Source organism: Ovis aries, chromosome 2 (genome assembly GCF_016772045.2).
Source record: "Ovis aries strain OAR_USU_Benz2616 breed Rambouillet chromosome 2, ARS-UI_Ramb_v3.0, whole genome shotgun sequence".
Taxonomy (NCBI): Eukaryota; Metazoa; Chordata; class Mammalia; order Artiodactyla; family Bovidae; genus Ovis; species Ovis aries.
In genome coordinates this window covers 229,066,907-229,089,570 of record NC_056055.1, presented here as the reverse complement: position 1 = coordinate 229,089,570, position 22,664 = coordinate 229,066,907, and the positions used below count along the sequence as shown (strand labels likewise).

Sequence of the window (22,664 nt, the reverse complement as noted above, 5' to 3'; positions counted from 1 at the left end):
TTCTAGAGTTTGTCTATGTATAAAAATATACCTGTGATTTTTAAAAAACACAAATGAGAGCATTTATAATACAGTTTTGTACCCTGACTTTTTTTCCTGTGAGAATTGTTTCACAGTGATACAAATAAGTTTCCTAAATTATCTTTAATGGCTATACAGTATTTCAACATGTAAATATGGAATAACTAATTTAATAATTTCATTATTGATGGACATGTATGCCATTTTCAGTCATAAGACAAATTTCAGTGAATATCCATGAATGATTATTTCCACAGAATTCACTTCTGTAAGTGGAATTGCTGGATCAAATAGCATATGCATTCAAACTTTGTATAGCTCTTGTTCAACTGCCTTCTGAAGAGCTTAAAGATTAATATACTCTTACTCAGTTCTAGTACAGAGATGTTATTTAAATACATTGCTTATAAACCACTTCAATTTTCTTAAGCTCATTTTCTCACTGTCCCAGAAAATCCCGTTACATTCCTTCTTCCTTGCTATAAACTTGTTTTGCTTCTAGCCTAGAATTACCTTTCTTCTCATTTATCCATCTCGTCCTACATATCTGCAGTAGCAGGACACAGTTGCAAGTAACAAAACTCAAATGAATCTAGCTTATGTTTGGGAATGCATGTAAGAATTAAAGATTTTAAAATTTAAAAAATTAAAAAAAAAAAAAAAGAAATTAAAAGGAGAGAACAGGAAAACTACTGAAAGGATTCTGGGTAGTTCACAGAACTGAAGGACAAGCTGCAAGTTCCCAGGGCAGTTCTAGAAACGTAAGACTGGAGCCTTCACACACTCCTCTAATTATCCATCCTCAACTTCATGTATCTCTGAATGATTTCATTCTCTTCTATGGTAGACGGGTAAGGCTCATAACTGTTAAAAAAATGTGAAAATTTACATAAAAGGCTGCACATCATAAACATGAAACTTCATAAGATGTTTTGCACTGGCAGTTTCTGGCTCTGCCGACGTTTGGTGTCTTCTTATCTCTCATTACACAGAATTCGATAAAGAAGTTTAGAAAACACTGACACAATGTCCAGAAAAATAACTTCTCCCAAATATCAGAGAATCAAGATTCTACTTTTCTTCATTACAATAACATCCTTTAAGTGAAAGTTGTCCAGCAACTATTTCAGGAACATCTTTTTCCCCACCTGTATGACTAGAATATGTTGCTAGTGCCTCTTCCTCACGCTCTCCGTGGTCCTGAACCACCTGGAGGTGCTTCATTTTAGAGTCAGTTGAAATGTGATAGGAAGGGAATTAGGGAAAAGAGAAATTGAAAAGGCTGTTAGGGAAAAAGAAAAGATTTTTGTTAATTTTATTGCCAACAAATAAACCACAATTAACCTTGGCAAAACTGAAAGAGAATAAGCAATTTTGCTGGGAAGCATTGCAATCTGTGCAAATGTCCATATGCACAAGCAAGATTGCATGGTGATATTGTCACCATACTTATTTAACTTAAATGCAAGTACATCATGAGAAACGCCAGGCTGGATGAAGCACAAGCTGGAATCAAGATTGCAGGGAGAAATATCAACAACTTCAGATATGCAGATGATACCACACTTATGCAGAAAGTGAAGAACTAAAAAGCCTCTTGATGAAAGTGAAAGAGGAGAGTGAAAAAGTTGGCTTAAAGCTCAACATTCAGAAAATGAAGATCGTGGCATCTGGTCCCATCACTTCATGGGAAATAGATGGAGAAACAGTGGAAACAGTGACTGACTTTATTTTTTGGGGGCTCCAAAATCACTGCAGATGGTGACTGCAGCCATGAAATTAAAAGATGCTTGCTCCTTGGAAGAAAAGTTATGACCAACCTAGACAGCATATTAAAAAGCAGAGACATTACTTTGCCAACTAAGGTCCATCTAGTCAAAGCTATGGTTTTTCCAGTAGTCATGTATGGATGTGAGAGTTGGACTGTGAAGAAAGCTGAGCGCAAAAGAATTGATCCTTGTGAACTGTGGTGTTGGAGAAGACTCCTGAGAGTCCCTTGGACTGCAAGAAGATCCAACCAGTCCATCTTAAAGGAGATCAGTCCTGAATATTCATTGGAAGAACTTCTGTTGAAGCTGAAACTCTAATACTTTGGGTACCTGATGCAAAGAGCTGACTCATTTGAAAAGACTCTGATGCTGGGAAAGTTTGAAGGTGGGAGGAGAAAGGGACAACAGAGGATGAGATGGTTGGATGGCATCACTAACTCAATGGGCATGAGTTTGAGTAAGCTCTTGGAGTTGGTGATGGACAGGGAGGCCTGGCATGCTTCAGTCCATGGGGTTGCAGAGTCGGACACGACTGAGTACCTGAACTGAACTAAACAAGCAAGATCTCTGATGGAAGTGGGCAGATCATCACTGAGCAAAGGTGAGATGGCTCAACTGCCATTCTCAGTTGACCCAAAACAAATTAGACATGGATTTTCTTGATTTTTTTACTTTTATATCATGATGAGAAAATCGCAGAACTGAAACAATAGTAAAGTCTTCCAATTCACGGATATATGTGTTTAAGTATATTTAGTAATTCTCTAAATATTCAAGAGTTATGGTTTTTACTCATTGGTAAATTGTGTGTCCACCAATGATATAAAGGGCTTCCCTTGTGGCTTAACTGGTAAAGAATCCGCCTGTAATGCAGGAGACCTGGGTTTGATCCCTGGGTTGGAAAGATCCCCGGGAAAAGGAAATGGCTACCCACTCCAGTATTCTGGCCTGGAGAATTCCATGGACTGTGTAGTCTGTGGGATCACAAAGAGTCAGACACGACTGGGTGACTTTTACTTTCACCAATGATATAATCATTTCAGTTTTACATAATTATATTGTTGGGTATTGATTTATTTTACATAAGATGTTGTTTCTTATTTCTCCAGTTTAACATGAAGTGCTGATATTGCTATTTGTCCTTTGAATGTGCTAAATTATTTTCCATTAATCTTTAAAAGTAATTCAACATTTTGGCTGGAACCACCTTCCAGCAATTCACTAAAATGACCAGCAAAAAGGGAAAGAGGAGGGGCACCCTCCACATGTTCTCTAGGCCTTTTGGAGAACTTGGAATTGTTCCTTTGGCTACATACATGCAAATCTACAAGAAGGGTGATATTGTAGACATCAAGAGAATGGGTAATGTTCAAAAAGGAATGTTCCAGAAATGTTATCATGGCAAAACTGGGAGAGGCTACATTACCCAGCATATTGTTGGCATCACTGTAAACAAACAAGTTAAAGGCAAGATTCTGGTCAAGAGAATTAATGTGTGTATCAAGCATATTGAAAACTCCAAGAGCTGAGATAGTTTCCTGAAACGTGTGAAGGAAAATGATCAGTAAAAGAAGGAAACCAAAGAGAAAGGGGCTTGGGTTCAGCTGAAGCAACAGTTTCCTCCACCCAGAGAAGTACACTTTGTGAGGATCAATGTTAAGGAGTTAAAAACAGTTCTAACAGTTGAACTGTTGGAGCCCATTCTCTACAAATTCATGGCACGATGGGTGTAAAAATAAAGACCTGGACTGTACAAATGTTTCTGTTAATTGAGTAGAGGTGTTATGTCCCCTCCCTAAGGAAATACTTAAACCACATTGTAATTGTGTCCAAATTCAGTGGGTGCCGTCTTCTCAAATTTAGTTTTCATTTTCTTTCTGAAAGATATAAAACAGTTTGTTGTTTGGTATGCTCTGTTGGTTAATAAATTGCCAGATAGTATTTATATAAAAAAGTAACTCAAGATAAAGAGGAAAACTGTTATTTGTTATTGGAAAAATTTTAAATCAGTAAAGTTTAATAAATTTAGAAGTAGATTTCTAGAAGTAAACTTTCATCTGAAAATATTTTTTAAAAGGATTGGTAAAAATGAGGACATACTGTCTTGGAAATCTTTCCTATAAATTTCTCTACCCCTCTCTCTTACCCTCTCCCCTCTCTCAAAATTTTAAGAAATGTCTAGAAGTTTACAGACACAAGAAGGCTAACAAACTTTTCACACTGTAAGTTATGACACATGAATGTGCTTGGAAATTAATTTAGTAGATCTTACCAAGCTTTGGCAGAGAAGGCAATGGCAACCCATTCCAGTGTTCTTGCCTGAAGAATCCCAGGGACGGGGGAGCCTGGTGGGCTGCCGTCTATGGGGTTGCACAGAGTCGGACACGACTGAAGTGACTTAGCAGCAGCAGCAGCAGCAAGCTTTGGAAGAAAAAGAGCCATGGGAGCAAGAAAGGGGGACGGAAAGAAAGTAGAATGATCTGAGTGCGTTACAAAGAGTAAGAATAAGTTTGTTTCAGTTAAGTGTTCCTGTGGACCGGGCTTGAGGTACAAGGTTTGTAAATGTATTTTTGCTGTAAATTGAAAAGTGAAAGTGAAAGTCTCTCAGCCGTGTTGGACTCTTTGCGACCCCACAGACTATACAGTCCATGGAATTCTCCAGGCCAGAATACTGGAGTGCGTAGCCTTCCCCTTCTCCAGGGGATCTTCCCAACCTAGGGATCAAACCCAGGTCTCCCACATTGCAGGCGGATTCTTTACCAGTTGAACTACAAGGGAAGTCCTTTTCTCTCTCTTTTTTTTGCTCTAGGTCATGGTCAAAAGTTTTTAAGAAATATGGTAGAGTATTTCTGAATAAAACTATTGACAGAATGTAGCAATTACTGGAGTTCAATCCATAGGTATTTCATAACATCCTCATTTAAAATACACAGTTTAGACGCAGGCTAATGAGTAGTGTTCAAATCTTAGCACACATAAAATTCCTGGGAGTAGGGGTAGGAAAGGGGTAAGGGCACATGGACCTACAGAACATCCAATTTGGGGACCCTGTGGGGAGAGGGCTGGTGGGGTGTAGTTAGGGAACATGTAAGCTTTGAGTTTAACAAGCACCCAGGTGATTCTGATGTGGGTGGTCCTCTGCCCATCTGAAGAGCCACACCCTGCAACACCGCTGGTAGCTATGTAATTACAATCTTGAGTTCAGATTAACTCCTGTCTTCCTAATCCACACATAGCAAATATGTCTAAACTTCTAATCGGCTGGTTTTTGTTTTTTAAAATGAAGGACCTGAAGTCATCATGAGCCCCAGTATGAAGTTTGAGGAACTATTTTAAAAAAAGAGAGAGAAAAGAAAAAAAGATGGTTTTTAATCTTGCATTTAAGGAGACAATGTGAGAAAAGTGAAGGTCATGTGGATCCAGCTATTCTTTGTTAGTAAAACCTATTAGTTTTTATCTCTAGAGCCCTGGGTACATGAATGTTAAGTCACTTCAGTCGTGTCTGACTCTTTGCGACCTTGTGAACTGTAGCCTACCAGGCTCCTCTGTTCATGGGGTTCTCCAGGCAAGAATACTGGAGTGGGTTGCCAAGCGTTCCTCCAGGAGATCTTCCCGATCCAGGGATCAAACCCCACGTCTCTTATGTCTCCTGCACTGGCAGGTGGGTTCTTTACCCGAGCCACCTAACAGAGGCATTGAAAATTCATCGTTACTTCAATTTCTGTAAAGAAACAAATATTATTTTGAAGACATTTTTTAGTTATCACATTTTATACTGAGTGCATTGCACCAAAAACCAAACAAAAGAATCACAACTTTAAGATGAAAGATAAGGCAAAATCAACAAGAAGTGTTATAAAGTTTACAAACCCGTCTAGGCATGTGCTTTTCTGCATAAAACATATGTCTCTTTAAATACAAGAAACAGCTGAGGATTCTTTCTTTAGATTAAATAACTTATCAACAGATTTGATGGCATTATCTAAGAGAACAAATTGCCAAACCTCAGTCCTCACCAAAGAATGCAAACGAAAATGAAAACATATTAAAGCAATCAAGACAATTTTTAAAACGCAAAAGCAAGTCTTTCAGATAAGCCCTTTCAGCTATTAAGGGCTAACCTAAAAATATCACCAATTGGTAAAATTTGTGAAATGGAAAAATTAAACAGCGGCATAAAGTTTTCACCTCCTCCCTTTCCTTCAACCTCATCCATCTATTTATTTCTGGCTTGCATGCGTGGGTGCTCAGTTGTGTCTGACTTGGTGACCCCACCAATCTTCTCCGTTCATGGGAGTTTTCAGGCAAGAATACTGGAGTGGGTTACCATTTCCTTCTCCAGGGGAGCTTCCTGATGCAGGGATTGAACCCTTGTCTCCTGTGTCGGCAGGCGAATTCTCTACCACTGAGCAAAGCCCTTTATCTCTGGCTTAATTTATATCAAAACCAAAAAACATCTTGAAATTATCTTTTGAAAGTATTAGTGTCTTTCTGAAATCCTATTCCCGAAGTATTTAATTAATTTTCCTGTGTGCCTAAACCAGTGATTCTCAGATTTTACTGTAACATTCTCTGGGGCTTCCCTGATGGCTCAGGGGTAAAGAATGTGTCTGCAGTGTAGGAGACCAGGGTTCGATCCCTGAGTGGGGAAGTTCCCCTGGAAGAGGAAATGGCAACCCACTCCAGTATTCTTGCCTGAAAAATCCCATGGACAGACAAGCCTGTGGGCTACAGTCCAGTTGTCACAAAGAGCTGGGGACCCGACTGAGCACTCAGTGCATTTATCATCACACTTTGGAAAACACTAACACAAATGTTTGGGAGAGAATTAACTCTTCACACTTGTCAGAAAGATTTAATACTTGAGATTGAAAAGAGAAACCTCTATGCTGTATTGTCCTAGTTAAGTAGATTTTTTTTTTTATTGCTGTTGTTCTTGGTATGCATACAATCCTAAAATGTAAGTATCTTGCTTGACTTTCACAGCATCATATTACTGTGCCTTTAAATGAACCATCAATCACCTAGAACTTCACTACTGACAGTGTACTGCCTGCATCTACCCCCTGGCAGAATCAGCATCACTGGAAGTATGTAAAAAATGCAGATTTCAGCCTGCCCTAGACCTTCTAAATCAGAACCTGCATTTTAACAAGATCCTCAGGTTTAGATGCATTGATCTTGCTAATTTTCCAGCTAAATGTGATTTTTCAGCTCACTATTTTGATTTCACTATTTCACATTTTTAATCTAAAAGGATGAAAGATTTTAATTATGAGAGGAAATAAGGTTATTAAGGAGAGAGACAACTGAAGGGCCCCAAGCTGACTCTGTGACTTATGACTTTTAAAATCAGAAGGCAGTTGGTTTTTATGGAATCTCACCTGAGATCATGGCGCTCTGTAGATCACAGAGGCCTGAGACCCCAGTACCCTGAACTTTATTCGTTTGTATCTCTTCACTGTAAGCTTCTTGTGGGCAGGATCCTTTTAGGGTATTTAAATCTTCTGTGGCCAGCCTAACGCCTAACCCAAGGAAGTGCTCCAAAATACCTGAATGGGGGGAAAAAATTGCCAATCACTTATGAATTATATCCACCCTTCAGGTTCAAGCTTTCCTCCAAAATATTTCTTTAGTTATTTTGCCCAGCATAATCTCCACCTGCTCTAAGTAAGTACCACTTATTTGACATTTAATGCTAGTGGTAAATAACCCGCCTGCCAATGCAGGTGATGTAAGAGATGACGGTTTGGTCCCTGGGTTGGGAAGTTCCCCTGAAGGATGACATGGCAACCCATTCAAGTATTCTTGCCTGGAGAATCCCATGGACAGAGGACCTTGGTGGGTTACAGTCCATAGGTCCCAAAGAGTCAGACACGACTGAAGTGACTTAGCATGTGCATGCACGCTCGTGCATCCACACACACACACACTTTAGTTATCAATTATTTTGTATCTCTTATTAGCCCACCAAAACTGTAAAAAGCCGCTTCTTTTTATACTTTTATACTGTCTTGCAGAGTAGGCATTCAAATATTGCTTACTACTGAGAGCAATCTTAAAAATAAACACTAAAGTTAGAAAATCTACACAATTTTATTTTGCTCCAAGCATCATTTTAAATTGTCCAAACTAATTCTAGAGTTGGTAACATTTAAACAGCTCCTCCAGTTGCGATCTATTTCACTGAAATAAAGCATCACTTTGATATAAGAAATACTTTTAAATTTTCAAATGGTTAGTTGACCCTTCAGCCAACTCAATTCTCATTTTGGTTATTTTTGCCAGTAACTTATACTTCTGTATGAACTTGGTTTGATCCCTGGATTAGGAAGATCCGCTAGGGGAGGAAGTGGCAACCCACTCCAGTATGTTTGCTTGGGAAATTCCATAGATGGAGGAGCCTGGCGGGCTAGAGTCCATGGGGTCGCATGTCTCAGACATGACTAAGAGACTAATAACTGTCACACTTTCGCCTGTTATGCAAGTCATCTCTGAGTGTCCTATAGATGGCAGCATTGAGCAATAGATTAGTATTTGATAAGGATGCTGTTTTGGTTTCTGAGAATTTTCAGTTGGGAGTCAATTTTTCATACACTATATTTCATACAGTACACCAAAAGACTAACTTAGCATAGGCTGGCAGGATAATACTTATACCTGCTCAAAATTACTTCAGTTAGTTTCCACAAAAGCATCCTTTCTATTCTGTATCTAATTCATATATACATTTCCAGAGTTAGCTCAACCCACTAATAAAAGAAAAAAGTAAAGAAATATGAATTACTATAGTATAATTTTAATTAACTATTAAACACCTTTAACATTGGTAGTAAAACATCAGCAAGTAGGAAGAAAGAACAAGAACATCTTACCATCAGTGATTATCTATGATGGGAAATACATTGATTTGGAAAAAAAAAAGTCAACAATCTGACTTATTTCATGATTTTAATGAATATATTAGCCACTGAAGTTGTGCTTTTAGAGATCCTTTCCCACAGAGTTTTTTTTAAAGCTTTTATGATTAAAAAAAATAACATTTTTATATGATCAAAATTCTAACCTGTGAAGATTTTTCTAAAATATTTGCAAATTAAGTTGATCTTTCAGATCCCTCTTTCTCCTAGAAAAGAGTATTTTGTTTCCCATAGAGGTATACTACCTTCATTTACCTTTATTTTTGAAGGGCGGCATCATTTCTAAAGTAAATGGGTTTGGATTATTTTTCCTACAAAATGTGAAATATTCTCCACCCCCACCCTGCGCTAAACATCAAACCTGTAAAAAGCCATTTGGTCTTAGATTACATTGTTACTAGTAAACACTTTTACCTTTTTCCCCCTCTCTCTCCAAGGGTAAAACCCCACAATTACTTTACTACTAACTTCAGACTTCCCTATTCGCATTCCCTTCTACTCTCCGTAAAACACGCTATTCCCTCAGAATCCCGGTCACTGTCATTGCCGCCTAGTTACCGGATTACATCTGCTATTTATAGCTTTGCTGTTGTGGGCACGTGTGCCCACATCACCAGGCTGTCAGAGGGAGAGAAGGGTGGGCTTTCAATTCAACAGCGTGTACACAAATTACAGATGAACAAGGCTCAGATGAGGCTGCATGATGGCAGGGAATAAGAAGGTGAGGGAAGAAATGAAAAGCTCCCAGGCTTTGGTGGGGTGTAGCTCCTCTACAGTTACCGGCTACCCCAGTTCACGTATCACACGCTGCTGAATGGCGCCTTTGGTTCTTTTTCTTTCTTTCTTTTTTTCTACTACGCTTTGCAACCTACCTTGGTACCCTCACCCTCTCTCCCCACCTCCCCTCCTGCAGTGCAAGGTTTGAAAGACAGGCAGCCCCACCAATCAGCAGGCTATCCTAAGAAACTCTCCCCGCCCCTCAGCCCGGTATTAGGCCCAGGCTGGCTTCTCCGCAGCCCAGCGGGTCCTGCCCAGCGCATGCCCAGCGCCTTCACTGCCGCGAGCATCGGGCAATGCTCGAGAGCTGGCGACTAGGCAGGGTCTCCTGCGCGGTGGGGGTGGTGGAGACCCCCAAACGGGCCAGGACTGGGGTGGTAAAATAAGATAACGTGAAACAGATGAGTCATTTTTTAAAGGGTCCTTAATGATTTGTAGATCACCTTAACAAACAAAAAACTTTGGGGAGCGTTTGCTTGTGGTGATTGATACCGCAAGCTAATAGCCTAAGAGTCTCCGCAAGTAGACCCAAGCTGCTGACCTCTGCTACCCACGAAACACCCATTTTCCTGTACAGTTCAGCTGGCACCGTCCTTGTTTTCTCCCGATTATCCTTGTAGTCAAGGGTAAAAATTTTATGGGGTGGTTCGATGGGTGTGGAAGCTGTGTGTGAAACAGACACTTCGGCCAATGTTTACCCAGTAGGGTTTTGGCCTTACGAACCCTCTGTAGGTCCCTAAATTTTTTTTTTTTTAATCACAAATAGGTTTCGGAATGTGATAAGGGGCGTCTCATTTTCTCCCCAAGCCTTCACCCCCAAGGTGTGACTCCCCGACCGCTCGCTAGGATGAGGAGGGAGTGGGATGGGGTGGGGAGAAGCTGTGATATTTACATTCTCTCCCTAATAGATCAGCAGCTAACCCCACCACTCCGGACACACGACACCTCCCCCGAACTCTTCTTGTTTGGGAGTGACCATAACCTCCTCCTTCCCTCCCCCAGTCGCTGCCCTTGGGCGTCCCTCTATTCTTTCGTGGTACTTCACTGCAGCAAATTCGGGGATTCCAAGGTGAAAGGCTGGCCCGGAAGTCCTTTAGTAAAACCTCACGAAAATACAGATAGCACCACGGCCTATCGCACTGAAACTGAAATCCAGCTTTTAGATTTCTAGGGAGGGAAGAAAAAAAAAGCCTTGACTAGAAACACTCTCTCCTGAGGGGCTGCTCTTACCTGTTAGGTAAGATCCAGCCCAGCTCTCGAGTCCCCTCCTCCCCGGGCCCTCCCACGCAGAGCCCAGTAGCCGCAGTGCCCCCCCGTCGCCCCCCACCCTCACTCCTGCGTCTTCCCGGGTTCGCCCCCCTCCCCCGTTTTCCCAGACTCCCCTCGTGCTTTCGGGGAGACACCCAAACACCCCCGCCCGCTCCCGCGGCGGGGATTCCTGCGGGCCGGGGGGCGCCCTGGGTGGCGCGCGAAGAGGCCGGCTCTGAGCCCAGGCGGCCGGCCGCGTAGGGGCGCTGCCCGAGCGCGGTGCCGAGGCCGGGCGCGGGCGCCTCTGCGGCACGGCCGGGGGGCGGAGAGGGGCGGGCGCGGGGCGGGCTCGGCCGGGAATGTAGAGACCCGGGCGGGAGCCTCCCGGCGGCGGCGGCGGCGGCCGGGCTGCGGAGCGCGGAGGCTCCGTCACGTGTTTTTTTCTCCTCCCGAGTGAGACGGCGGCGCGGTCGGCGCGCAGAGCCAGACGCCGCCGCTTGTTTTGGTTGGGGCTCTCGGCAACTCTTGGAGGAGGAGGAGGAGGGAGGAGGGGATAAGTAGCGGCAGCGCCTCCGGGGGAAGAGGCGTCTTCCCCCGACTCCTTCCCCAGCCTCCCCCTCGCACCCCCGACCCCCCCCTCTCCGCCTTCGCCTCCCGCCCTCGTCCCCTCCCCTCTTCCCCGGCCGACTGGAGCGAGGGGCAGGGATGAGCCTGTCCCTTCGGCGCGCCCCCAGCTCCCCAGGCTGCCTAGTCGCGTTTCGCGTGGAAAAGCCACTTTCTCCGCCCGCCGACATGGGCCCGATCGGGGGCTGCAGAGGACGCGTCCGCGGGCTGCGGCAGCAACAGCAACAGCCGCAGCGCCGCGGTCTCCGCGATTGAGCTGGTATTTGGGCGGCTGGTGGCGGCGGGGACGGTCGGGGGGTGGGAGGAGGCGGAGGAGGAGGCGAAGGAGGAGGAGGAGGAGGGAGAACCCCGTGCAACGTTGGGACTTGGCAGCTCGCCTCCCCCTGCCCAAGGATATTTAATTTGCCTCGGGAATCGCTACTTCCAGAGAGGAACTCCGGAGGGAAGGCGCGCGCGCGCGCCTGGAGGGGCCAGGCGAGGACCCACACACACACACACACCCCGCCCGCCCGCCCGGGCCGCCGCCTGCCAGCGCCGGACTCTGGCCCCGGCGGCGAGAGATGCATCTTAGCTTCTTCCCGACCGCGGCGGCTGAGAAGAGACTTGGCTCTCGGGGGATCCGGGCTGCACTCGCGCCGGACGCGTTGCCTCTCCCCCAGGGCATAAAACGCCAGTAAACTCGGGTCGGGGCTATCTCCTTGGCGCAGCTGCTGCGTCCTCCCTCGACCGCCCCTCCCCGGCGCAGAGGGCGGCGTGGATTTCGGAGTCGGGGTTTCTGCCTCCTCTAGCCCTGTTTGCATGTGCGGGGCCGCGGCTAGGAGCCTCCGCCCCCCACCCGGTTGTTTTTCAGCGCCTCCCTCTGCTCGGCGGCGGCGGCAGCATGGCGAGCCCTCCGGAGACGGACGGCTTCTCGGACGTGCGCAAGGTGGGCTACCTGCGCAAACCCAAGAGCATGCACAAGCGATTCTTCGTGCTGCGGGCGGCCAGCGAGGCTGGGGGTCCGGCGCGCCTCGAGTACTACGAGAACGAAAAGAAGTGGCGGCACAAGTCGAGCGCCCCCAAACGCTCGATCCCCCTGGAGAGCTGCTTCAACATCAACAAGCGGGCGGACTCCAAGAACAAGCACCTGGTGGCCCTCTACACCCGGGACGAGCACTTTGCCATCGCGGCAGACAGCGAGGCCGAGCAGGACAGCTGGTACCAGGCCCTCCTGCAGCTGCACAACCGTGCCAAGGGCCACCACGACGGGGCCGCGGCGCCTGGGGCGGGAGGCGGCGGGGGCAGCTGCAGTGGCAGCTCCGGCCTCGGGGAGGCCGGGGAGGACTTGAGCTACGGGGACGTGCCCCCAGGACCCGCCTTCAAGGAGGTCTGGCAGGTGATCCTGAAACCCAAGGGCCTGGGTCAGACAAAGAACCTGATTGGCATCTACCGCCTCTGCCTGACCAGCAAGACCATCAGCTTCGTGAAGCTGAACTCGGAGGCGGCGGCCGTGGTGCTGCAGCTGATGAACATCAGGCGCTGTGGCCACTCAGAGAACTTCTTCTTCATCGAAGTGGGCCGTTCCGCAGTGACGGGCCCGGGGGAGTTCTGGATGCAGGTGGACGACTCCGTGGTGGCCCAGAACATGCATGAGACAATCCTGGAGGCCATGCGGGCCATGAGCGATGAGTTCCGCCCTAGAAGCAAGAGCCAGTCCTCCTCCAACTGCTCCAACCCCATTAGTGTGCCCCTGAGGAGGCACCACCTCAACAACCCTCCACCCAGCCAGGTGGGGCTGACCCGCCGCTCGCGCACCGAGAGCATCACGGCCACCTCCCCAGCCAGCTTGGTGGGCGGGAAGCAGGGCTCCTTCCGCGTGCGTGCCTCCAGTGATGGCGAAGGCACCATGTCTCGCCCTGCCTCAGTGGACGGCAGTCCTGTGAGTCCTAGCACCAACAGGACCCACGCCCACCGCCATCGAGGCAGCTCCCGGCTGCACCCGCCTCTCAATCACAGCCGCTCCATCCCCATGCCTTCTTCTCGCTGCTCGCCTTCCGCCACCAGCCCCGTCAGTCTGTCGTCCAGCAGCACGAGTGGCCACGGCTCCACCTCAGACTGCCTTTTCCCGCGGCGGTCTAGTGCTTCTGTGTCTGGTTCCCCCAGTGATGGCGGCTTCATCTCCTCCGATGAGTATGGCTCCAGTCCCTGCGATTTCCGAAGCTCCTTCCGCAGCGTCACCCCAGATTCCCTGGGCCACACCCCGCCCGCCCGGGGTGAGGAAGAGCTGAGCAACTACATCTGCATGGGAGGCAAGGGGGCCTCCACCCTCACTGCCCCCAGTGGTCACTACATTCTGCCCCGGGGGGGCAATGGTCACCGCTACGTGCCAGCCGCAGGCTTGGGCACGAGCCCAGCCCTGCCAGGAGAAGAAGCAGCCGGTGCGGCAGATCTGGATAATCGGTTCCGAAAGCGGACTCATTCTGCGGGCACCTCGCCTACCATTTCCCACCAGAAAACGCCATCTCAGTCCTCTGTGGCTTCCATTGAGGAATATACTGAAATGATGCCCGCCTACCCACCAGGAGGTGGCAGTGGAGGCCGAGTACCCAGCTACCGGCACTCTGCCTTCGTGCCCACCCACTCCTACCCAGAGGAGGGTCTGGAAATGCACCCCTTGGAGCGGCGTGTGGGCCACCACCGCCCAGACACCTCCAGCCTTCACACCGATGATGGCTACATGCCCATGTCCCCAGGGGTGGCCCCAGTGCCCGGCAGCCGGAAAGGCAGTGGGGACTACATGCCCATGAGCCCTAAGAGCGTGTCTGCCCCGCAGCAGATCATCAACCCCATTAGACGTCATCCCCAGAGAGTGGACCCCAACGGCTACATGATGATGTCCCCAAGCGGCAGCTGCTCTCCTGACATTGGAGGGGGGCCCAGCAGCGGCGGCAGCAGCAGCGGCGCCGCCCCTTCTGGGAGCAGCTATGGCAAGCTCTGGACAAACGGGGTAGGGGGCCACCACTCTCACGCTCTGCCACACCCCAAACTTCCGGTGGAGAGCGGTAGTGGCAAACTCCTGTCTTGTACAGGTGACTACATGAACATGTCGCCCGTTGGGGACTCCAACACCAGCAGCCCCTCCGACTGCTATTATGGCCCCGAAGACCCCCAGCACAAGCCCGTCCTCTCCTACTACTCATTGCCAAGGTCCTTCAAGCATACCCAGCGCCCTGGGGAGCTGGAGGAGCCCCGGCACCACCAGCACCTCCGCCTTTCCTCAAGTTCCGGTCGACTCCTCTACGCTGCGGCCGCAGAAGATTCCTCTTCGTCCACCAGCAGCGACAGCCTGGGCGGGGGATACTGTGGGGCTCGGCCAGAGCCTGGCCTCCCACATCTCCATCATCAGGTCCTTCAGGCCCATCTGCCTCGAAAGGTGGACACAGCTGCCCAGACCAACAACCGCCTGGCTCGGCCCACGAGGCTGTCTCTGGGGGATCCCAAGGCCAGCACTTTACCTCGGGCCCGAGAGCAGCAGCCGCCGCCCCCGTTGCTGCTCCCTCCGGAGCCTAAGAGCCCAGGGGAGTATGTGAATATTGAATTTGGGAGCGATCAGCCAGGCTACTTATCAGGCCCGGTGGCGTCCCACAGCTCGCCTTCCATCAGGTGTCCGTCCCAGCTCCAGCCAGCTCCCAGAGAGGAGGAGACGGGCGCAGAAGAGTATATGAACATGGACCTGGGGCCGGGCCGGAGGGCCACCTGGCAGGAGAGCGTGGGGGTCCAGCCGGGCAGGGTGGGCCCGGCGCCCCCTGGAGCTGCTAGCGTGTGCAGGCCGACTAGGGCAGTGCCCAGCAGCCGCGGCGACTATATGACCATGCAGATGGGCGGTCCCCGGCAGAGCTACGTGGACACCTCACCTGTCGCGCCCATCAGCTACGCCGACATGCGGACGGGTGTCGTGGAGGATGCCAGCCTGCCCGGGGCCACCGCGGACGCTCCCTCCTCATCCTCGACGGCCTCTGTTTCCTCCACTGCACCTCCGGGAACAGGGGAGCTGGCGGCCCGCTCGGCCCTGCTGGGGGGCCCGAGCGCCTTCACGCGGGTGAACCTCAGTCCCAACCGCAACCAGAGTGCCAAAGTGATCCGTGCCGACCCGCAAGGGTGCAGGAGGCGGCACAGCTCTGAGACCTTCTCCTCTACGCCCAGTGCCACACGGGTGGGCAACACGGTGCCCTTCGGAGCCGGGGCTGCCGTCGCGGGCAGCGGTGGCGGCAGCAGCAGCAGCGCCGAGGATGTCAAACGCCACAGCTCTGCTTCCTTCGAGAACGTGTGGCTGAGGCCTGGGGAGCTTGGGGGAGCCCCCAAGGAGCTGGCCCAACTGTGCGGGGCCGCTGGGGGTTTGGAGAATGGTCTTAACTACATAGACTTGGATTTGGTCAAGGACTTCAAACAGCGCCCTCAAGAGCGCCCACCTCAACCGCAGCCTCCTCCACTCCCAGCCCCTCATCAGCCTCTGGGCAGTAGTCAGAGCGGCCCCACCAGCCGCTCCAGCGAGGATCTAAGCGCCTATGCCAGCATCACTTTCCAGAAGCAGCCAGAGGACCTCCAGTAGCTCAACTGGACATCACAGCAGGTGCGTTTCATGGTGACAAAGTCAGAAGACAAAACTACTTTTAACCTGGTGCTCGGATTCTGTGCCCCAGGGCCCTTCCCTCTCCTCCCTCTGCTTCTGTAGGGAGTGCACTCCTGGGAGGGAGAGGTCTGGGCACAGGAGGGGACATGTGCCTGATGGTTAGATAAATCTATAGGAGCAGCCACTCCAGAGGGCTTTTCCCCTTGAGATTCCCAAGTGAAGTACTTTAGTATTTCCAAGACATATATCCTGTTAATGCCAGTTCTGAGGTTTGTGAAGTTCGTTTATAAGAACCCTGATCTCCTTATGGAAGTTTTCTTTTGACTATATACTGAGGTCAGTCTCTAGAAGGGACAGTTCTACAAAAAACGTTTGTTAATCTAGGGGCTAAGCCCTTCATTTAAAGGTAATTTCTCAGAGCTCTTAAGGGTGATCTTATCAAGTTGCCCTGTGTACTTTAGTTCTGTGATTTCACAATACCAAGGCAACATAAGTAGTAGTGGGAAACATCAATTTTTATTCCTGTTGCCCAAAAAAGATTCAGAAGTAAGAGCTTGCTTTAGGCTTACAGATTTAGAGAAATAGCTGTCTGTCTATGGCTCTCTTTAAAAAGTAATTATTGGTGACATTTTGTTTCTGAATGAAGATTTATGAAATGTTACCCACACATGGACCCATCACCTCACAGGCATGGCTGCTTTTACACAGTGAAGTCTGCATGCATCTGGGACCCATTATTGAGTTAAGAGTTATGAAAATTCATCCCACCATGTCAGCCTTACAGTTGTCTGTTTTTGCAAAGGCCTGTACAGAGAGAGACCCCCACATAGATCATATGGGGGCTACTGTACATCTTCTGTAAAATTACTTAACATTTTTACTTTGAAAAGAAATATTAAGTCAGGGAGATGGAAGAGTTTGGTTTTCATCTGCATTGAATGTAAGGGCTTAACCTTGTCCTTTTTGTAGTATATTTACTGTTTACCTTTTAAGTTCTAGAGTGAATGCCTCACTAAATGTTGAAAGTTGGCTTTGGGTCTTCTGTGGCTAAGGCTGTACTGAAAATGAAAAACATTTCTAATAGGAAATTAGCCTGCCCTTCATTCTGTTGAGCCTTTTTTTCTGGTGGTCATAATTGTGGGAAGAGGAGAGGAGTATAGTTTGCAAATAATGTGATGAGTTGGCAATGTAGATGTTTCCAGCATTTGGAAACACTTTATTCTGACAAACATTATCTTGTGATAACCTTTTTATATATGTTTCATCAAATGTGCTTTTACATTATTCTTCTTAATATGTGCCCATCCATAAGAAATTCATGTGTATATTGGGTTCCTATTCCTATTGATTCTACTATTTGACCCATATCATTTGCTGTTTTCTGGAACAAGGTGCAGGTATAGAAACAATCAAACTAAGATTTTAGGGGATATATATTATGCAAAACATTTATTTGATTAGTATTTAGATTTATATTCATGATTCCTTCTCTAGAAGAGAGATTTAATTGTGTGCATCAACAGTAAAAATTTTGGTTGTTTCAAATGATGTTTTGGGACATGTGGATCCCTCTAACACTTTAACTGTTTGTGTTGCAAAGTTTCTCATTTATAAAAGAATGGGAATTTGAAGGGGGAAAAAATCCCAACAGAACCAAGATTTTGATTTTAAAGAAGAAAGAAGAGGCTAAGAAACAATAAATGTTCCTCACCTGTTTTCTTAATTTGATCAGGGGTTTTTTTGTTGTTGTTTTTGAAAGTAGAATAAATAATATTTTGCTTTGAAGGAAGTTGACCAAATAAAGTTTTCATTTTTCAAAACGGCTTTAAAATAAAATCCTCCTTTTATGGAGGATACATTAAAAACAAACCAACCCAAACAAAACAATCTTCTATTCTTAACTTTCTGAGGGAAAGTATAATATTCTGGAACAACCATATAATCATTCCTTAATAATTTTGGAGCAGCAATAGACCAGCAATGGACAGCACCATGCCAGAAAAATCCTACAGTGTGTATTTGTAAGATGTAAATGGAGAGAGGTGAGGGTGTGTGTGTGTGTTTTAAGTGAGGCACCAAATGCTACTTGGCACATTTACATCTTGAATTCTGCTTGTTTGCCTTTGCCCTGTTGCCTTTAAATTTGTAATTTAATAGGTAATTATCATATGAAACAAAAAGAAATCAAGTCTGTCTGTGGCAAACCCCTTTGCCTGGGAAGGAGTTATGTTACTTTGTGAAAACGTTGTTTTCCTAACTTCTCAGCAATTGCTGTCTTTGCCTGTCTTTCCTATTTCTCAGGTAAAACCTAAAGCAGGAAAAGGAATGAGGGGCTTGGAGATATGTGTGTGCTCTTTCCCTTAACCCCTCAATTTAATCGTCTCTGCTTGTTGAATGTTTTTCACCGTCTGTTACAGGAGAATGTTTCTGAGGCATTTAGCGCAGGTGCCCAGGAGTGTTGGTTGCCCTTGATTCACCTTCTGTCTGATCACCTTTTCTGTTTCTCTTCTCCTCTCTCCTCCATCCCTGTCTCCTCTGGGTTCTAACCTGCTGTATTTTTTTCCCCCCCGGTACCCTCCTCTTCCATTCCCCTTGTTTCCCACCTCTTATTTCATGCTCCTGCCATTGTCTTTTTTTTCTCTTTCTCTTTGGCTCCATTTCAGAATTTCGTACTTGTGGCCTACTCTCCCCAGAGTTAATGGAGAGCCCCAAAAGCAGGGCAGAAAGGGCACAGCAGCCAGCTATCTTCAACCAGCGTTTACCTCAAGTTTGTTTTGTTTGGAAACTGCAGCCGGGCAGGTAGAGCAGGCTTTGGCAAAGACATAGGCTTTCTGCCATTTATTTTAGGTTCCTTTTTTTTTTTTTTGGTCATTTTGTTTTGTCCCCTTGGAAAAAAAGTCCATTTTTCTTCCTTCCACTGCATTTCCTAGTCGAGGTTTCCAGGACTCCTACCTCCAAGTCTGCCTCTCATCTCTCCTTCCCCGTCCCTCCCTCCTGTCACCTCGCTGTGTGGCCTTTTTGTCTGGCACTTGCTCATCTCCACGGTCACCTCTGCTTCTTGCGTGCCTCTCTATTTGGCGCTTGGCTCCCCCTCCCTCCTGCAAGCCCTTTTTGGCCCCGGGATGGGGGGGTTAGTATCGAGGCGGAGGCTACTCTCAGACTCCCACCCGGTCCGCCGGTTGCCCGAGGGCGCGGGGGCGGTCGGGCCCCTTTCCGCGCACTGCGCGTGGTGGGCGGTGGCGGCGGCGGCAGCCGAGCCCTTGGCCCCAGCAGAGCGCGGCAGAGACTGGCCCAGAGTGGGCGGGGCAGCCGGGCGCTGATTGGCCCCCGCCAGAGCCAATCAGCGCGAGCGCAGGCCCTGCTGCAGCAGTGGTGGGGAGGGGCCTCGGGCGAAGGGGGTCGATGGGGGGCCCGTCGTCCGGGGTCCGGCGTGGGCGGCGGGCCAGGCTTCCGGGCTGTAGCCTACCGCTCTCCCGCCAGCCCTTCCCTCTGGAGCCGGGAAAACGGAGCCAAACACACGCCCCCTCCACCCCCTTCCCGGAGGATGTTGTGCACTCGGCCCTATTAGTGTGCATCCAGACCAGAATCCTAAGAATGAGAAAGTCCAACCAGCCCACTGACAGAGGCCGGAAACGCACACTTCCTCTTATATTTAATTGAGAAAAATCCAGGCCGTGGCCATGTGACGCGCCCCATTTTGTTTCCCTCCTCTCTTTACTACGGTTTACTACTACTACTACCCGTTCCTGTTCCTTCACCTTCCCAGGAAGCTACAGCACGTGGCTTAGGAGTGATTGGGTTGGCTCAGGAGCTTTCCATATTCTTCTCTTACTATTGGGAGGGAGGAGAGAAAAACAAAACAAAACATTGGAGTAGAAAATACAAGTGCTGTGGCAGGCACCGTGTGGGGATCATTCGGGAAAACACGTTTGGCTTGAATTTGCCTTGGAGTTAACACTTAACTGAGTGCTTGCAGTTTGCAAAGCACGAAGCTAGGTAAGATCAACAAAAACTGATCATCCTAGGCCCTCAGAAGTTCCGGTGAAATGAAAACATCTGATACATCCTTGCCAGTCGTGAGAATCTAGAGATTCATTATAAGAGCTTGGGTAGTGTTCCTTACTGAGCTTGGAGGTAATGCGGCTTGCTTCTAAAAACCGATTTTTTTTTTTTTCCCCACCAGTGACAGCTCATCAGACAGGCTGGACGAACTGATTTTGAAAGCTTGCTAAATTTGTGTTGTGCTACCTCAACATAACCAACCTTCTCTGCATTTATACATTTCATGTATAACCAGATGAAATTGGAAATTTGTTCACATTTGTCTTTTCTACAGTAAAGAGGGAAAATAACAAAGAGGAATTCCATGGAAGTATTTTCTTCTCTCCATGCCTCTCAAATAAGTATTTCTCAGCAGCCAGCAATCACTGTTGCAGTCGCTGAATCATAAGCCCCAAAGGCAGCATTTTTCCTTAGGTGTCGATTGAAACATCACAGGTGAAAATGTAAGGAAGTAATTCTATGCCCCCTGAGTAATTCTGTGCCCCAGTACTGTGAGCAAGTGGGAGCAAGCTTCTCTGTTCCAAAAAACTTTGAGCATTTCATAATTTCTACCAATGTTTGGGTAGCTTTTTATTTTAAAAAAAATCCATAAAAATTTCACATATTGTTATTTATCTGATTGCCCCCCCCCCCCCAACCCACTCAAATAAACACTATTTCTAAGATTGTCTTAGGGTCACACAGAGTCGGACACGACTGAAATGACTTAGCAGCAGCAGCAAGAGACTTGGAATTCAAAAGGGCATACTTCCCTCCCCTCTCCCTATTCTTTTCTGTTGTTGTTGTTTTATCAAAATTCCTGGAAAATAATTTAATGCCATCTTGAATGATACAATGGAAAGAACAGTTTCTGGGAACCAGAGATCTTGGGTTGTAACACAGTCTGTGTCCTTTGCTAAGCCGGGTGACCTTGAGAAAGTTGCTTAATTTCTCTGGACCTATTTCCTTTTCAGTAACTTGAGAATTTTGTTCTAAATTATTCTAACCTCTTTTGCAGCTCTAAACGTAGTGATATTTTGTAGAAAATTACAGATATTCTTTAATGGGTCAGTTGTAATGAGGGTTCTTTCTGGAGAAGCTGTTGTTGGGGTTGTAATGAAGTGCTTTAGAATATTCTGTCCTGTTCTACCATCTGAATCACTCTTTTGATTTGATTCAGGACTGATTTCAACCTCTTTTATTTGGATGGAGCATTTTCAGGTTTTAACAGACCTTAAGACAAACCTTCCTGACTATACCAGTCTAAATTTTTAGAACTTTCTTTAAACTTAGTTTGGCTCCTCTCCCTCCTCCCCTTTTAAAAATAAAATTTATGTAAGGATGTAACTTGGGGAAGACTCTTGAGAGTTCCTTGGACAGCAAGGAGATCAAACCAGTCAGTCCTAAAGGAAATCAGTCCTGAATATTAACTGGAAGGACTGATGCTGAAACTCCCAATACTTTGGCCACCTGATGTGGAGAACTGACTCATTTGAAAAGACCCTGATGCTGGGAAAGATTGAAGGCAGGAGGAGAAGGGGATGACAGACGATGAGATGATTGGATGGCATCACTGACTTGATGGACATGAGTTTGAGCAAGCTCCAGGAGTTGGTGATGGATAGGGAAACCTGGCGTGCTGCAGTCCATGAGGTCGCAAAGAGTCAGACATGACTGAACTGACTGAAGGATGTAAATTACCTGCTGATTCCTTCACTTTAAGGTCAGCTGTTGGAAGTACCCCTCCCCACCTGACAATATGCTGCTGTTTAGTCACTAAGTCCTGTCCCACTTTTTTTTTGCGACCCCATAGACTAGTCTCTGGTGGCTCAGTTGGTCAAGAATCTGCCTGCAATAAGGAGATCCAGGTTCAATCTGTGGGTGGGAAAGAGCCCCTGGAGAAGGAAATGGTAACCCACTCCAGTATTCTTGCCTCAGAAATCCCATGGACAGAGGAACCTGCTGGGCTACAGTCCATGGGGTCACAGAGTTGGACATGATTTAGGGACTGACTGCACCACCACCAAGACTGTAACCTGCCAGGTTCCTTTGTCCTTGGGATTTGCCAGGCGAGAATACTGGAGTGGATTGCCATTTCCTTCTTCAAGGGCTCTTCATGACCTAGGCATCGAATCCCTGTCTCCTGCTTCGTAGGAAGATTCCTTATTGACAGTTTAGGTCAGCTTTAACCAATCCATGTCTATGACGTTATTCTGTTGGAATAGAGTTGGTGGTCTGTTTATGGATAATGTTTCTCAGTTGTCCCATCAGAATCCTTCAGTGAGGTATCCACTTGAATGAATGGAGAGGAAATCAGAGAGGCCAATTGGGAACTCTAGGAAGTCATGCACAATTTTTTGTTTGGTCTTATTTTTGTCTGTTAGGTGTGTGAAAAAGCTCAAAGCTTCTCTTGCTGGCGGAAGTTAGCGTTGTCCAGTTTTTGTACTTCAGATTTTTGGTTGGTCGTCTGGGCTGTTCATTGCTTTGCTGACCCAGTGTAACCCTCCCTGACCAGTTGCCAGTGCTTTCAGAAGGTCCTAGCCTTTGGGCACTTCCATGTGGATTTCATAAATCATTAGAATAGTCTATTGACTCTTTCATTCAAAACTTCATTGACCGAATGCTTTTCCAGTCCTCCTCCTATAATCAGATATG

At 47.3% G+C, this 22,664-nt stretch overlaps 1 protein-coding gene and 1 pseudogene across 1 annotated transcript in view; both read left to right on the top strand.

Annotated features, from left to right (window-relative positions):
* The first annotated feature begins 3,016 nt into the window (after window positions 1–3,016).
* LOC105610802 (large ribosomal subunit protein eL21-like) lies at window positions 3,017–3,523 on the top strand (annotated as a pseudogene).
* Window positions 3,524–11,784: 8,261 nt separating this feature from the next.
* Window positions 11,785–22,664, top strand: part of IRS1 (insulin receptor substrate 1) — a 65,631-nt gene continuing 54,751 nt past the window's right edge. The window contains exon 1 of the mRNA XM_015093559.4: window positions 11,785–15,968. Coding sequence (XP_014949045.2) covers window positions 12,240–15,947 — 3,708 coding nt within the window. The 5' untranslated portion in view covers window positions 11,785–12,239 and the 3' untranslated portion in view covers window positions 15,948–15,968. The remainder of the gene's footprint in view (window positions 15,969–22,664) is intronic.